Here is a 15,201-nt window from a genome sequence, read left to right as displayed (position 1 = left end):
AGCTTCTGTAAATAGAGCCTGAAAAAAAGTGACAGTCAGAGAGACCAGAGTGAGTGACAATACAAAGAAACACACACACACAGACAGACACACACTCAGACACACACACACAGACACAGAGACACACAGACAGACACACAAACACACAGAGACACATACACACACACACACACAGACACACACAGACACACAGAGACACACTCAGACACACAAACACACACAGACACACACAGACACACAGAGACACACTCAGACACACACACACACACACACACAGAGACAGACACACACACACACACACACACACACACACACACAGACACACACACAGACACACACACACACACACACACACACACACAGACACACACAGACACACACACACACAGACACACACACACACAGACACACACACACACACAGTTTGTTTTTTCCTTTCTGCATATCTGTTACAAATGTTTCAGATCAAACGGTTGTTGGTAACAGACAAAGTGATCGAGGTCAACTTGAAAGGATCACTGCACTTACAAAGCTATCAAAGCCACCTGTGTGTGAAGGCTGTGTGGTCAGAATGGACAGAGCAGGCTAACAGACCGTGGCCTCCCCAAAGCCCCAGCCTCAGTGGACATGTGCAGACTACACTTAAATGCCAGGAAACCAACCAGTTTAAACGCATTCTGCCATGGAGAGTGGTCGAATATCCAGAAACGTGTTCATGTCTACCAAAGGATTAACATTTGATTACATTTGACATGTGGGTGTACTTATTGTTACAGTCTGTGTCAGCGATCATTCTGAGCTCCAAGTTCTACAGGAGGTGATGAAGGAGTTGCGCTGTTCCTTCACCTTCATCAAATGAACTTTAACTGTAACTCCTCCCATAATCTCACAGTTTCAGAGCGAGTTTAAACAATGCTTCCTGTTTATTTAATAACTGACAGTTATCTTCTGGAGGCAACAAAATCAACTGCAGGGAACATTAATTTAACATTTCACACCTGCTCATTAAACCTCTGACCCATGCAGCACTGTGTCTCACATTCTTTATTTTTCACTACTATCAATTTATTGTTCAGAGTTTTGTGTAAATGTATTTAAGTAGAGTTGTTCTGTTGTATTCTGTTTTAGTGTCGATGGTTGTTATCACCTGTGTTCTCCACAGGCTGTGTCCTGTGCTTTAATAAGGGTCACACCCTCCGTTACATTACAAACATCATATATATTCATAGAACTATCAGGGCTGACATCTTCTTCCTGATGTTTCAGAGAGACACTTCTTACATTGGCAGGTTCTGTCTGCTGTCATTGGGACAGTTCGCATCTGCTTTACAGGTATTTGTGTAGTATTAGCTTGTCACGGGTGTTTGTTGACATGAAACTACAGCATAGCAAAGTGCTCAGAGGTTCCAGTAAGACATATTTTCCATGCAGCCATCTATTCCCCATTTCCAGTTCCTTTGGCCTTTAAGCATGCTGTAGTCCACCCGATTCTTAAAAAAAGAAACTCTGACTGTTATGACCTTTCAAACTACAGACCGATCTCTAAGCTCTCGTTCTTGTCCAAGATCCTGGAGAGACTAGTTCTCTCCCAGCTCCAGGCGTAACTGGACACGAACAATATTGCTGAGAAATTTCAATCTGCCTTTAAGCCATTGCATAGCACTGAAACAGCGTTGGTTAGAGTTCTTAATGATATTCTTGTAATCACTGATACTGGACGCTCTATGGTCCTAGTTTTACTGGACCTCTCTTCGGCCTTTGATATGGTGGACCATAACATTTTATTACTAAGACTTGAGCACACTGTGGGTATTAGAGGCACTGCCCTCGACTGGTTTAAATCATACCTCGCTGATAGATCCTTTTCGGTTAACTTAGGCACCTTCTCCTCTTCCTCCGCTCCGGTCTGTTGTGATGTGCCTCAAGGATCAGTTTTAGGCCCTATTCTCTTCTCATTGTATTTGCTCCCTCTAGGCGCAATCTTTGAAAAATACAACATCGCCTTCCACTGTTATGCCGACGACATACAGATCTATTTTGACCTTACTGACGACCTTGCTGTGTCCCTGCACTGCTTTCAAGAATGCATGCGGGAGGTCAAAGAATGGTTCCTGAGTAATTCTCTTGTTTTAAATGATAAGAAGACTGAGACTGTGGTGTTCAACAGTAAAATCCCTCGTGCCCAACTCTGTGCTGCCCTGGGTTCCTTTGCTAGCTCTTCCTGTGACTATGTCAGTAACTTGGGTGCACTGCTGGATAGCTCGCTCAAACTCGATAAGCAAGTGTCTGCTGTAGTGAGATCTAGCTTCCACCAACTGCGCCTTATCTCTAAGGCTAGGCATTATGTTCCGCATGAGGACCTGGAGAAGCTTATTGACGCTTTTGTGACCTCCAGGTTGGATTATTGTAACTCCTGTACTACGGTCTTCCCTCTGCTCTTCTTCTTAGACTGCAAACAGTCCAAAATGCAGCAGCCCGCCTCTTGACTGGTACCAGGAAATTTTGCCATATTACTCCTGTCCTAGCTAGCTTGCATTGGCTGCCCATAAAGTACCGTATTCAATTTAAAATATTACTCCTTACTTTCAAAACTATTAATAAATTAGCGCCAAGTTATCTTAGTGAACTTCTCAAACCACATACTCCTGCTAGAACACTCAGATCTGCCACTCAACTACTTCTGACCCAACCCAGATCTCGGCTGAAGTCCCGGGGTGACCGTGCGTTTGCTCCGGCTGCCCCGGGACTGTGGAATAACCTTCCTCTCGACCTCCGCGCATCTGATTCCATTGCACTGTTCAAATCACGACTTAAAACCCACTTATTCAATCTTGCCTTCCCCTCTAGTTAATATTTCTTTTATGATTTTATATCATGCACTTTTATGCTCATTTAAATTCTTGTTTGCTCTGTACCTGTTGCTTTCCTATGTATCAGTGACAGCTACCTGCTTGCATACTTAGTACTTGCTTTGGTCCTATTTCTATTATCCTCCTTCTATTCTCTATCTTACTTGTTAAGCACTTTGGCATACCCTTGGTTTTTAAGTGTGCTTTATAAATAACTGCTCTATAATCCAGTTCTGGTGCTGTTGCAATGACACCGGGGACCAGGGTAAGCGTGCTCTCTCGTTCCAGAGTGATGGAGCTAACCAAGGTTGCATCGTTGCTTACATTAGCTGGTAGCTCCAGTTTCACTTTCTAAGCAGGCCTGACTGAAGCATCAACGCTTGGATGGATGCCAACAGGCACAGAGGAGACGTCAATTTGTAAGCATAGGACAAAAGAAAGGATCAAAGTATGCACTAATGTCTCACTATAGAACTGCACTATCTCCAAACGCTGATTCTGATCATCTGGACGTTTTCAGTGGGAGAAACGTTTCGTCATCATCAGGTGACGTCTTCAGCCTCAGCTGACTGCAGGTTTCAATCTTATAAACAGTACATCTGCATAATGACTGAAACCAGCCCACTGAAGGAACAATGGGCTGGGAGGTCAGTTCCTTCATCGTTATTATGCAAATTCTCATGACTATTGATCACCAACAACCACTGATCAATGGCCATGAGTCCCATTCACAGAGAGTTGGGGAATGGCTGCAATCACAGCATTGTAAGATGGTGACAGATGTACCCTTAGGCCCCCTCCTCCATTCAGAGATGGTCTTTCCCTTTTCACGTAAATGGCCTCCTTGACTCCGCCCTCAAACCAGCGTTCCTCCTGACCTCACAGCCCGTTGTTGAATGGTACTCATGGTCATTGATCAGTGGTCATGAGAATTTGCATGTTGAAGAAATGTTTCTCCTGCTGAAAACATCCAGATGAACAGAATCAACTTTTGGGATTGACTTACCTGGATGATTGAGCATGCATCAAGACATAACTGCATTATGTGTGGCTGGTGGCTTGGAGTCCAGAAAGCATTATATGCCAGCTCAAATATTACATTCATACTAAATCCCATGCCAGGTGAGCATGTCTACACCTGAACAACAGATACCCCGTGCCAGGTGATCATACTGATGCCAGCAGGCTTCCTTAATCACTGGGCACCATCTTACCCACAATCCACTTGGCCTGGCTGTGCCCCATCTGCACTGGCTGCTCCATTTATACTGGAGTGCAGCCAACAGAGCAGACCACAGCCACACAGTCTGCTGCTACATATTCTAGAGCTACCTCGGCTTTTATTACTGAAGCTCACAAAAGGATCGGTTCGTTTCCTGCCACTACATCTGATCTGTTACAGTGAAACAGCTTCTATAATACATCTATGTATCTGTACGATCATAAGGACACATTTACTGTATATGACACCACTGCCATCTGCTGACTAAACACATGAACTGCAGCATCATGTAACCACAGCCGAGGCTTCTCCTACAGGATCATATATATTATTACCCCTTTGTCTGTGTTCAGAGTATGAAACGTTGTCATGCTGATAACCAGAGTGTCACAAACAGGAGAAGAATTTCAGTTCTTACGACTGATTAAACACAGAGCATCTAAGACCTTGTCTTCCAGTAACACCAGCATACTTCCTTCAACGTGCACATTAAGCACATGTGCAATATTTATGCTGAAAAGCGAGTCCGTTCATTACTCGACTGGGTTACTGTAAATCATTATTATCAGGCTGCTCTTTGTGTTGTTATATCACTGCTGCATCATTAGTGACTGATGGAGTTTTAATGTTGTGGGGCAGGGGTGTCCAACTCCAGGCCTGGAGGGCCGGTGTCCTGCAGGTTTGAGATCTCACCCTGGGTCAGCACACCTGAATCACATGATTAGTTCATCACCAGGCCTCTGGAGAACTTCAGGACATGTTGAGGAGGTCATTTAAATCAGCTGTGTTGGATCAGGGACACATCTAAACCCTGCAGGACACCGGCCCTCCAGGCCTGGAGTTGGACACCCCTGCTGTAGGGTCTTCACCCTATGAAGTGCTGTAAGTCAGCTGTTATAGTGAGCTGTTGGTATACACAGTCAACTGAAGTGAATGAAACCGGTCATTCTGTTTCATGTTATTGTGTGAATGCCGTGGCCTGTTTCTCTTCATTCTTTCTTCTACCTTATTATTCTAGTTGCTCCGACCTTTGCTGGTTAACTCCTCCCTCAGTTTTCATCCGATTTTCACCATTCAAACTTTAAACTGTTCTGCCATTTTTGGCCCATTTTGCTGACAGGGACCACATTATCAGTGTGATCACCAGTTTTGCTTCCCGGGCTGAGCCATGTTTTAGCTCAGTGAGATGAGCAGCGGTTCTCAGAGCAGGAGGGCCGGTTCGAATCCCGCTTATGGCAACATTTCCTTCAGTAAACAGTTCAAGTGTTTTAACTCTTTTCAACACAATTTTCAGCTTTTTCACCTCTTTTTAGCAGAATTTTCAGTTTTTCACTACTTTTCAGCACAAATTCCAACTTCTTCAGCTGCTTTCAGCAAAAAATTCTGCTGATTCACCTCTTTTCAGTACAATTTTTCAGCTTTTTCACCTCTTTTCAGCACAATTTAGTTTCTTCTGCAGAGTGCACATTTTTTCTCTCATCATGTCTTTGTTTGAGATCAGAACTGGTTCGGCTCAGTGGGATGAGCAGCCGCTGTGAGATCCGGTGGCAAAAGGTTCGAATCCTACATGTGACAATTGCTGGACATCTTCCCTGCTTGCATGTGTTGCCAGGGCAACTTGTCAACCGAATTTAATACATGTAATGTGCTTCCTTAACACTGCTTAGTGTACCCTTTCAAATACAACAGTTTTCAGCCAAGAGCTGAGCTTCTGCACAGTTTTCAGCAGGTAGTTCTCCTTCTTCTGCTGTTTTCAGATTCCACTGCACGGCATTCACACTGCATTTTCGCAGGAAATGCAACTTTTTCTAGTTTTATTTCATTTTTAGGGCTTTTTTATTTACTTTCCTACTGAATCCATCTCCCTTGAGTCATCTCTACCTTTCTGTGTTTTGTCTTATATTCTATCAGCATATCTACATTACTGTTGGATGTTTTACTGATGCAGTATTTTCACCTTTTCTTACTGTAACACAGCATTTTCTAAACTCTTGGAAGAATAACATCAGAATGTTTTCTCACGTGTTTGGTGTCACCACCCTTTAAAGAACAGGCTGTGCTTCAAACCTCTTGTTCAACCTTCAGATGGTTGGAAGAACTCAGACTGTGACATCAGCAGAACCTAAACTACAGTGTGAAGCTGTGCTGGGTAAACTGGTCAGAGCCATTATAGGCCTGGGATTGTTGGCCAATGTCAGGAAGAAACTTCAATGATCAAATATACATTCAGCAGCTGGCCAGATGGGCATTGTTCCTGAAGTTACCTCTATCCTAAGTACAAAAGCAAACATGTTATCAGAAAAGAACACGTTAAAGTGTTAAAGTGTGAGCTGTCGTCGTGTTTGGGACTCTGCAGCCGAGCTCTTAGACAGATAGAGCAGCTGAGTGTGTTTGGACATGGCAAACCACAGTGAAGCATCTCTTTAACCCAAGTGTGTGCTCTCAGGCGGTTAGAGGGTCTTGTATGTGATTATAGTGTTCGTGAGAAAGTTCGTCAGCCTACTGATACCAGCGCATCGATTCACTAAGTAAAGGAACACGTCTGTGTCCTGAGTGTGCAGAACCCCACCCAGCAGGAAAGCACCAAACAAAGCTGACTGCCCCGACACGCTGTGGTAGGCGTCGATCCAGAGCCCCCGTGTGCAGCACTGTGTGGACAGACGGGAACTCTGTGCCGGGGCAATAATGAGGACTGAAGGTGGGTCAGCCTGAGGTCAGATCAAAGCCTGTGAGCTGAGAGGACATGTCGTCCGATGGAGAGGCGTTAACATTTGAATCTCTCTGGTCGTATTTTATCAGCCTTTCCTCTGCTGTGTGAAGCTGTCGACTCCAGAGACAATTATTAGATCAAACTTCAGCGGCTCACATCAACTCTGAAATGACTTCTACAAGCACAGGAGCCTCACTTCCTGTGAAAGCTCTGTGTGTGCTGACAGCAGTACAGAGAATGTAACATCTATACAGGCTCATGTAAGTCAACATACAGCTGATCTGAACACTATAATTATTACAATCAGTACTGTCAGCTGCACACTCCTGCCCTGCATCCTCACATGCTCCCTCCTCTTCCTCTATCTTTGCCTGACAGCAGTGAAGCGCACCGTAGGCGCCTGGGCTCATCCTTCATGTACATCTTATTCTTTATGATGTTTGATTTGACAGAGGTGTTCGGTCAGGTGGCCTTCTTCATCTATGTGACCTGGGAGTGCCAGGTACACTGGCTGTGGCCCCCTGTGGCTACATGAGGTGTGGAAACTCAGCTGAATTTGGTTCTTGTCCTTAAAATGTGAAGCTTTCATAAAGACAAAGGTTTGCTGTTGTTAAAGCTCATTAATGTTAATCCTAAAACCTGATTATGTGCTTATGCGTTGACCATGGGACAGTCTGTGCTTCAGATGCCCTCTAGTGGGAAAAAGGAACTACAAGCAGATTAACTCTGACTCTTTTGAATGTATTAGAGGACTTATACATCATTTATTACTCGGCTGGAAACTACACAAACACAGGCTAGGTGCATTAGGCTCTCATTACAAGTCAATACATGCATACAGCTACTCTGTAGCAGCAAAACACACAGATCACAGCCGCTATCCAGTATAGGAACAGCAGGAATATGACAGGCACACAACAGGAAGACATGCTGCATGTATGTAGGTCACAGAAACGTAGAACAAGGCTCCAAAGATCACACATTAGAGAAGAACAAAGCTGTCCAATCACTGTTGTTCTTTAGCGTCCACGTGAACCTACTGCTGCATGTCCTCAGTACTGTAACCTCAATACAGAAGGTTTATATACAAACCATGCACTGGGCTGATCAGCATCCACCACAGCTAGTTACGTCATATGAGACATAATAATCAATCATGATCATTGATACACTGTTAGCTGCTAGCCTGAGGCAGTGTGTGCTCTGTTAACACTGTTAGGACACAGACACTGTGGTCAGCCCTGCTGATGACTCCTCACACAGCTGGAACAGGCTTACCAATGCTCTATAAGACACAGCTAAGTTTCTTCTGAGTGGACGAACATGACAAAGTGCTGTTTGATAGCTGCTGTGTTGGGGAACACCACACTAACTCCTCTAAATCGGCTTTCCGATGTGATGTGATGCAGTTCCGGCGCTCACGGCCATACCTGAGTCGCTGTGCGCACAGGCTGCAGACCCGGGGCCTAAGTTGAAGCCCTTTAAATGTCCTCGTTCGGTCGTCCTCTGCAATGACACCTCCTCTCCCACATCACACAAAGGCCTCTGCAGATGCACACAGCCAGGCTGGGACGCTCAGCTCCGCAGACTAACTATCTTTATTTGCAATTTGCGCAGAGCAGCAGAAATCCCACAAAACCGCAGCATCATCCAGAAAATGCGCAGAGAGAAGCGCGGTGGGAGGGGGGGGGGGTATCTGGCGCACCGAGTGGCCGGTAAACGATGCAAATTACGTGTAAACTGCGCTCCGAGCCCCTGGGACGTGGCTCAGGCTGCAGCATTTTTCACATCATCGGTTCTCCTCGGGATCCAGTGCGGCCGGAACCAGGACACCACCCGATGCGTCAGCGCTATGGGAGCCACGACTATGCCCATCATAGAGCCTCCATCACGGTGGAAAGTACAAACGGTCCGCTTACCTGCGATTGTCAGCCGCTCCACTTTCCGCTTCACCACCGGGCACCGTCAGCTCGGCATCAGAAAGCTATCCACCTCCTCCTCTGTGCTCTTTCTCGTTAATGCAGTGCAGGGCTCTCCTCCGGCTCGCTCCCTCTCTGTTGTGGTCTCCGCACCTCCTCCCTCCTTGTCTGCGCTCTCTCGGGTCCGCTAGCGAGCATCCGGGTGTGCAGATGTGTGCACATGGAGCTGATGGGCAGGTGGTGGAGCTGGAGGACAAAGAAAAGAGGGAGAATTCAAAGGGCAAAAGATAAGAGAGGTTTGATTTTTGTGACAGGGTTCAAGCAAAAAGAAGCAGCCAGCAGCGCAAAGCTGTTAACTAGGCACGTGTACTGTGCTGGCTTTATTCTACTTTAACAGTTTGTAAGGCAGTCAAAGAAAAACATTTACATTTTAGAAGCTTTTACTATAATGGACATACAGAATGATAAGAAAACGTCAGATCTACAACCCCCATACAACATCTCTACACACCGCAGCAGTAAGCAGCACGGCTTTAAGTAACGCTGTATGGCAGTGTTGTCATTTTGGCCTTCAAATCAATCTGTTGAGCTTGAAGGAGAGGTCAAAGGTCAAATGGGATACAGTAGACCTGTAAGAATCAGCAGCTCTTTAGTGGGCTGGACGCAGATGTATGAGGCTCTCTGATGTAACTGTGAAGCTGGCGTCAACACCTTCATCTTCTGTCAGTACGTCAGCAGCCCGGGTGGCTAACACACTGTCGTTTATGTTAGCTAACTAGTGACAGCATCCATAACTGAGTGACTAACACTGAAACTGAGAATAGGTGTGAGGGCGTGGCTTTAGTGCCGCAACAGCGAGTCCATGTTAAGACAACATTAACACATGTAAGCTGGGCAGACTTAAAACAAACAAAGCTGTGCATCATTGTTCACATGAGAGCACAAAAGGTTGTAGACACTAAGTGCCTGGAAATATTTGTTTTTGTATGTAAATCATTGTGGAACTAAACTCGTGAGTCAGTGAGCATTTTACTCAGTGTCAGAGAAAGTGAGAAGCACTGAACCTTGAGGTGGACACTGATCCTCGCAGCTGCAGGACTACGAGCCCATAAAACGCAGCATCTTAATGAGTACATATCCATACAATACGTGAGTGTACTGTCAGGCAGCTGTTACAAGGACCAAACCAATGACACTGAACCAGCTGACCTGTACAGGGCCCCACATACATTACATCATTCATTTATTTCAGCCTCTACACATGACTCAAGGTTCAGCACTGCACAAACTCTTTAGGAAGTCTGACACGTTGTGTTGTATTTGTAGACGCTAAAAAAGTAAGTGGATACACAGTTTTATGGGCTCTGCATAGAACTGCAGTGCATTCTGGGTGTTCAGCAAAACCAAAACCAGGACCGATGCCAACAGCAAACAAAGAGGAAAACATACCAGTGAAGTCTGACACACAGTGTGAAGCTAACGATGAGGAACGTTCTTAGAAGAAAATCAGAGTGATGGGAACACAAGGTGCCTCGATTTATAGGAAATACCATACTGTGCTGTACTCGTGACCCCGTCGCCTGCAAACAAGGGCACAGTTATAAACCAGTTCCAGCTCTCATGAAGACGTGGTGGAGCCAGTCAGGCACCACTGGTTCTGTAATACATGCAGAGCATCTCCTCACCCTGGACTCAAAGTCAGCTTCACTGTCCTGTGTACAGTCATACACAGGAATCTGAAGCCCTCAGTGTACACTAAAACAATATGAAGACTCACTCTTTTTACAGTTTATTTTACACAATAGTTCATATTCTGCTGTGAGCAGTTTAGTTGTTTATATTTTTACATCCCATTGCACATATTTAATAGTATTTAATACTGCAATGTAGTAGTTTTGACATTTATTACAGCAGTGTTTGTGTTTGCATACATCCTTCACATTACTGCCACCTTCTGGCTGCGGTCAGCAAAATCCTGCTGCTCACATACAAGGTCTTAAATAATCAGGCCCCATCTTATCTTAATGACCTTGTAGTACCATATCACCCTATTAGAGCACTTCGCTCTCACACTGCAGGCCTACTTGTTGTTCCTAGAGTATTTAAAAGTAGAATGGGAGGGAGAGCCTTCAGTTTTCAGGCCCCTCTTCTGTGGAACCAGCTTCCAGTTTGGATTCAGGAGACAGAAACTATCTCTACTTTCAAGATTAGGCTTCAAACTTTCCTTTTTGCTAAAGCATATAGTTAGGGCTGGACCAGGTGACCCTGAATCCTCCCTTAGTCATGCTGCAATAGACGTAGGCTGCCGGGGGATTCCCATGATGCACTGGGTGTTTCTGCTTCACTCACTATGTGTTAACAGACCTCTCTGCATTGAATCATATCTGTTATTAACCTCTGTCTCTCTTCCACAGCATGTCTTTATCCTGTCTTCCTTCTCTCACATCAACCAATCACAGCAGATGGCTCCGCCCCTCCCTGAGCCTGGTTCTGCCGGAGGTTTCTTCCTGTTAAAAGGGAGTTTTTCCTTCCCACTGTTGCCAAAGTGCTTGCTCATCTTATTGTAGGGTCATTACCTTACAGTATAAGGTGCAGTGAGGTGACTGTGGTGATTTGGTGCTACATAAATACAAAGCGACCTGAGAGCTGACAAAGCTCGGTCACTGCTGGTTTTCAGTCAGATCTGGGGGGCTGCTGGGGGCAGCTTACACAGTGGGGTATGTGTGAGTATGTGTGAGCCAAACCTTCACCCCTGCTGAGCATCCATGCAGGCAGGGGCGGGACTTTGTTTCGATGGGCACACCAGGCAGCCAATCACATGCAAAGACAGACTGGGATCATACCATTATGTGAAAGAAGAAAGGGGGGCAGACGTTTTGAAGACAGCGAGTGTAGTGGTCCAGGTCCACAGAGAGACGGGGAGCTGGGTAAAGTCATTTTCCACTGTGGAGGACAAACACTTTCAAACTTGTCCATCACAGCAACACAAACTGCCTCCTGTAAAAAGACTCGATGTACAGTTCAGTATTGACAGTGACATAACATGAAGTGTATATAAAGTGTGTTTGAATGCCAGAGATGCAGAAATGTGTGCATGTGGCACAGAGCCATGGCTCAGTGTCTGAACCACAAACAAGCTCAAACTTTGGACTTTGAAGCTTCTGTTCTTCACTTTGCACTGCAGAAATGTCAGGTTTTTACAACTACAGGTAACAAAAGAAAACAAAAAGCTAATAAAACTGGACAGTAAGGACAATGAGCCACACATCAGCTGACAGACCAGGAGAAACCAGTTTGTGACAGCTTGTCAGTCTGGTGGACAGGCTCTCCTCCACACTGTTCTTATTCATGAAGTGCTTTACAGAGCTGAGCATTACAGCCGACTGCTAAAGAGAGTGAGAGTAGACAGTACGTCCTCGGCTCACTCATAAACTCATTGTGGCAGAACAAAAGTGACTTAGTCTTATTGCTCCTGTCAACATGAACTAATGTAAAAATATTGGCCACAGCCACCCAGCCTGCTGACGTCTTGTTCTGTACTGACAGAAGATGAACGTGTTTTTAAAACTGATTTGTTGAAGCCAGCTTCACAGTTCCATCAGAGGGCGGGGCTGCACAATGCACACGAGCCTTCATACGCTTTCATGTGCACTGGTCATGAAGGGGGCTGCTGTAACAAACCTGGCTGATGGAGGCCAGCCTCCCAGGCTGCTCCGCTCGGTTTTTGTCAGACATCAGCAGGGTGGACGATTCTGAGCACTTAGAGCTGGGAGAGGCACCTCTCCCACTTCACCTCCATCTGAACTGAACATCCCATGGTGGGCCATACTCATGAGATCTGAGCTTAGGAGTATTTAATCAGAGAGCCAGCCCAGGCCCTGGATCCTGACGATCCACAAGCTGTATTTACTATTTACAACTTCAAATGAAATCAGAGACGTTTTCAAACTGGAGTATAAAGATGGAGAAACAAAGAATTTAAACTGGATGTCATTTTAATGACAGTGTTGAAAGTAATGATTGGACTGGTGGTGAGGTGTGTGTGTTGCAGTAGGACAGGGGTGGGCACTCTCAGTCCACGAGGGCCGGTGTCCCTGCAGGTTTTAGATCTCACCTTGGGTCAACACACCTGAATCACATGATTAGTTCGTTACCAGGCCTCTGGAGAACTTCAGGACATGTTGGCTGTGTCCCAATTCAGAGACCGCACGCTTGAAGTACGCATTTTAAGTGCGATTACGTCACCGCCACGCGACGATGGCTGTCCCAGTTCAAAGTGTACTCCAAATACGCCTCGATTTCCCCAAATGTCAAGCGTGGTCCGGTGCACGCTTCGTGGTCCCATATATCCCACAATTCATAGCGCGGCGGTGGGTGTGGATTATTTTGCTGCAAAATACGGCAGAAGCGGAGCGGCCGAAGAATGAACTGTCAAAAGTAAGTACTGAATATGACGTCACTTATTTATGTGCAAATGTTTAATAACGAAGAACATTAAAACATTACTGTTGGCCACATGTCGGCAAAGTTATGTGACATTAGCGATGTTTGTACTAACTTGGTTTTAAAGCCTTTACTTTATACGCCGTTCAATAGTCGACCTTAATCTTAGCTAATCTTAAATGAGTGTTCAGCACAGAAATGAAGCCCAACAATCATGTTTCACAGTCCTGTGGTCTCAGCCTCAGATACTCAACTAATCAAAGTGATGTCATGAACAAAATGAATGACCAACAAAACATTTTTCTCCTTCATTTCTGTCACACAAAGCTGAATATAACGTTTCTCGCGGTTAGTATCATGGTTGCTAGGCAACCTGAACAGCGCGACGGAGGCTAGACCGTCCCATTTCAAAAGCCTCTCACTTCCGCACTTCTCGTACTTATAGTACGCACCGTACGTAGTACGCGTAGTGCATGTAGTGCGCGTACTTCAAGCGTGCAGACCCTGAATAGGGACACAGCCGTTGAGGAGCTACTTTAGCCATTTAAATCAGCTGTGTTGGTTCGAGGACACATCTAAAACCTGCAGGGACACCGGCCCTCGTGGACTGAGATTGTCCACCCCTGCAGTAGGATGTCATGTTCTCACAGATTGCCACACTGAGCCTTCCACAGAGAGTGCAGAGAAGGAAACAAAGCATTATGAACCATGTTCGGGTAACATCTACAGGAACGGTCTGTGGCCTTAGAAACAGCATGGCTAATTCTCACAATACTACAAAGATACAAAAGTCCAGCATTGAAAGAGAAAACAAAGGAGACATGGTTTACTCTCCCATCTTTAATGTCCAGCCTCGCCTGTCTGCGTAACTACAACTACACTCATTAACACCAGCACACGTCACCGGATCTGCAGTTGTCATGTTTATTGCACAACAAGACACAAGCACACACCACCACTGTACACCACTAGAAGAAACAGTTTTTGGTGTTTACACATGAAGCGGGTTCCTACTGGGACAACTTGCAGTGTGGCGCTCGGCTCCAGCCGGCCCTCTCTCTGGTGTGAAGCCTGAAGTGGGTGTTAAGATGAGCTGACTGGTTGAAGCATTTCCCGCAGACGTGGCAGCGGAAGGGCTTCTCTCCGGTGTGGATGCGGTGGTGCCTCTTCAACATGCTTACGGTGGTGAAGCTCTTCCGGCACACCGCACAGCTGTATGGCTTCTCTTTGGTGTGCCAGCGCATGTGGACCTCCAGCTGGCAGGCAAAGTTGAAGCCCTTCCCGCACTCATTGCAGCTGTGCCACCTCTGGATGCTCTGGCTCGGATGATGGGGACGCGATGACGACACCTTCAGGGACTTTACATTTTTAATCTGCAGTATGTGAGCACTTTGCTTTCCGTTTGAGCGCAGCAGCCCCTTCACCTGCTGCTCATTTCTCACAGTCCTGTGTGTCTTTGCAGCGGTGGCACGAGAATCACTCTGAGCTGCGTTAGCCGCCGCTGGCAGGCTGTTACAACACTGCTGTTTCCTGCCGTCCTCCCTGTCCGTCTCCGTCTTCACCTCTGGGGATGTAAGCGGAGGCAGCGAGGCGGTTTGGGCAGGTGGAGGATTTAACCTCAGCGGCTCAACGCTCCTGCAGTTTCCTTCCTCGGAGTTGCTTACCTGGTGCGAGCAGTGACTTTGAGCGTTTCTTTGTTCATCTTTGACGTGTGACAGCAGCCCTGCACTCCTTCCACACTCAGACGCACAGAGCTGACCGTCTTCCTGGGCCTGAGAGTGGGGTTCTGAAAGGGGACAGACATCACAGTCATGCTGGGTGGATTTATGCACGGTCAGTGAACACTACGATTCACAGTGGCGCTGTAGTGGACGCACAAATCTGCACATGTGAAGATGGCTGAAGCTGGAAACACGTTGAACACTGACTGTAAGTAAAAGCACTTTAATGCTGTATTTGCCTCCTTCCTCATTTTCTTTAAACACGCGTCACATGTTTCAGATCATCAAACCAAATGTGTAACCTTCGGCATCACTGAGGAGCACCTGGAAACACTCA

The 15,201-nt window shown here is 46.1% G+C and overlaps 2 protein-coding genes across 28 annotated transcripts in view; both read right to left on the bottom strand.

Moving 5' to 3' along the window:
* nfasca (neurofascin homolog (chicken) a) overlaps window positions 1-8,909 on the bottom strand; it is a 143,863-nt gene extending 134,954 nt beyond the window's left edge. For 15 of the 26 annotated variants that reach the window (XR_014800202.1, XR_014800201.1, XR_014800203.1 and 12 more), the window contains exon 1: window positions 8,701-8,908. The gene's annotated coding sequence lies outside the window, so the exon portion shown is untranslated. Of the gene's footprint in view, window positions 1-8,211; window positions 8,416-8,700 lie in introns of those variants that run through there. The other 11 variants (XM_084927355.1, XM_084927354.1, XM_084927366.1 and 8 more) reach the window with 4 other exon arrangements.
* Window positions 8,910-13,963: 5,054 nt separating this feature from the next.
* LOC146386358 (uncharacterized) overlaps window positions 13,964-15,201 on the bottom strand; it is a 3,314-nt gene continuing 2,076 nt past the window's right edge. For both annotated transcript variants that reach the window (XM_084927341.1, XM_084927342.1), the window contains exon 2: window positions 13,964-14,929. In XM_084927341.1, the coding sequence (XP_084783467.1) occupies window positions 14,154-14,929 (776 nt within the window). In that variant the 3' untranslated portion in view covers window positions 13,964-14,153. The remainder of the gene's footprint in view (window positions 14,930-15,201) is intronic.

Source organism: Perissodus microlepis, chromosome 5, assembly GCF_051167445.1.
Source record: "Perissodus microlepis isolate ML-2025 ecotype Zambia chromosome 5, ASM5116744v1, whole genome shotgun sequence".
NCBI classification, from domain to species: Eukaryota; Metazoa; Chordata; class Actinopteri; order Cichliformes; family Cichlidae; genus Perissodus; species Perissodus microlepis.
Note: the sequence above shows the minus strand (reverse complement) of the source record. Positions and strands in the feature narration are given on the sequence as shown.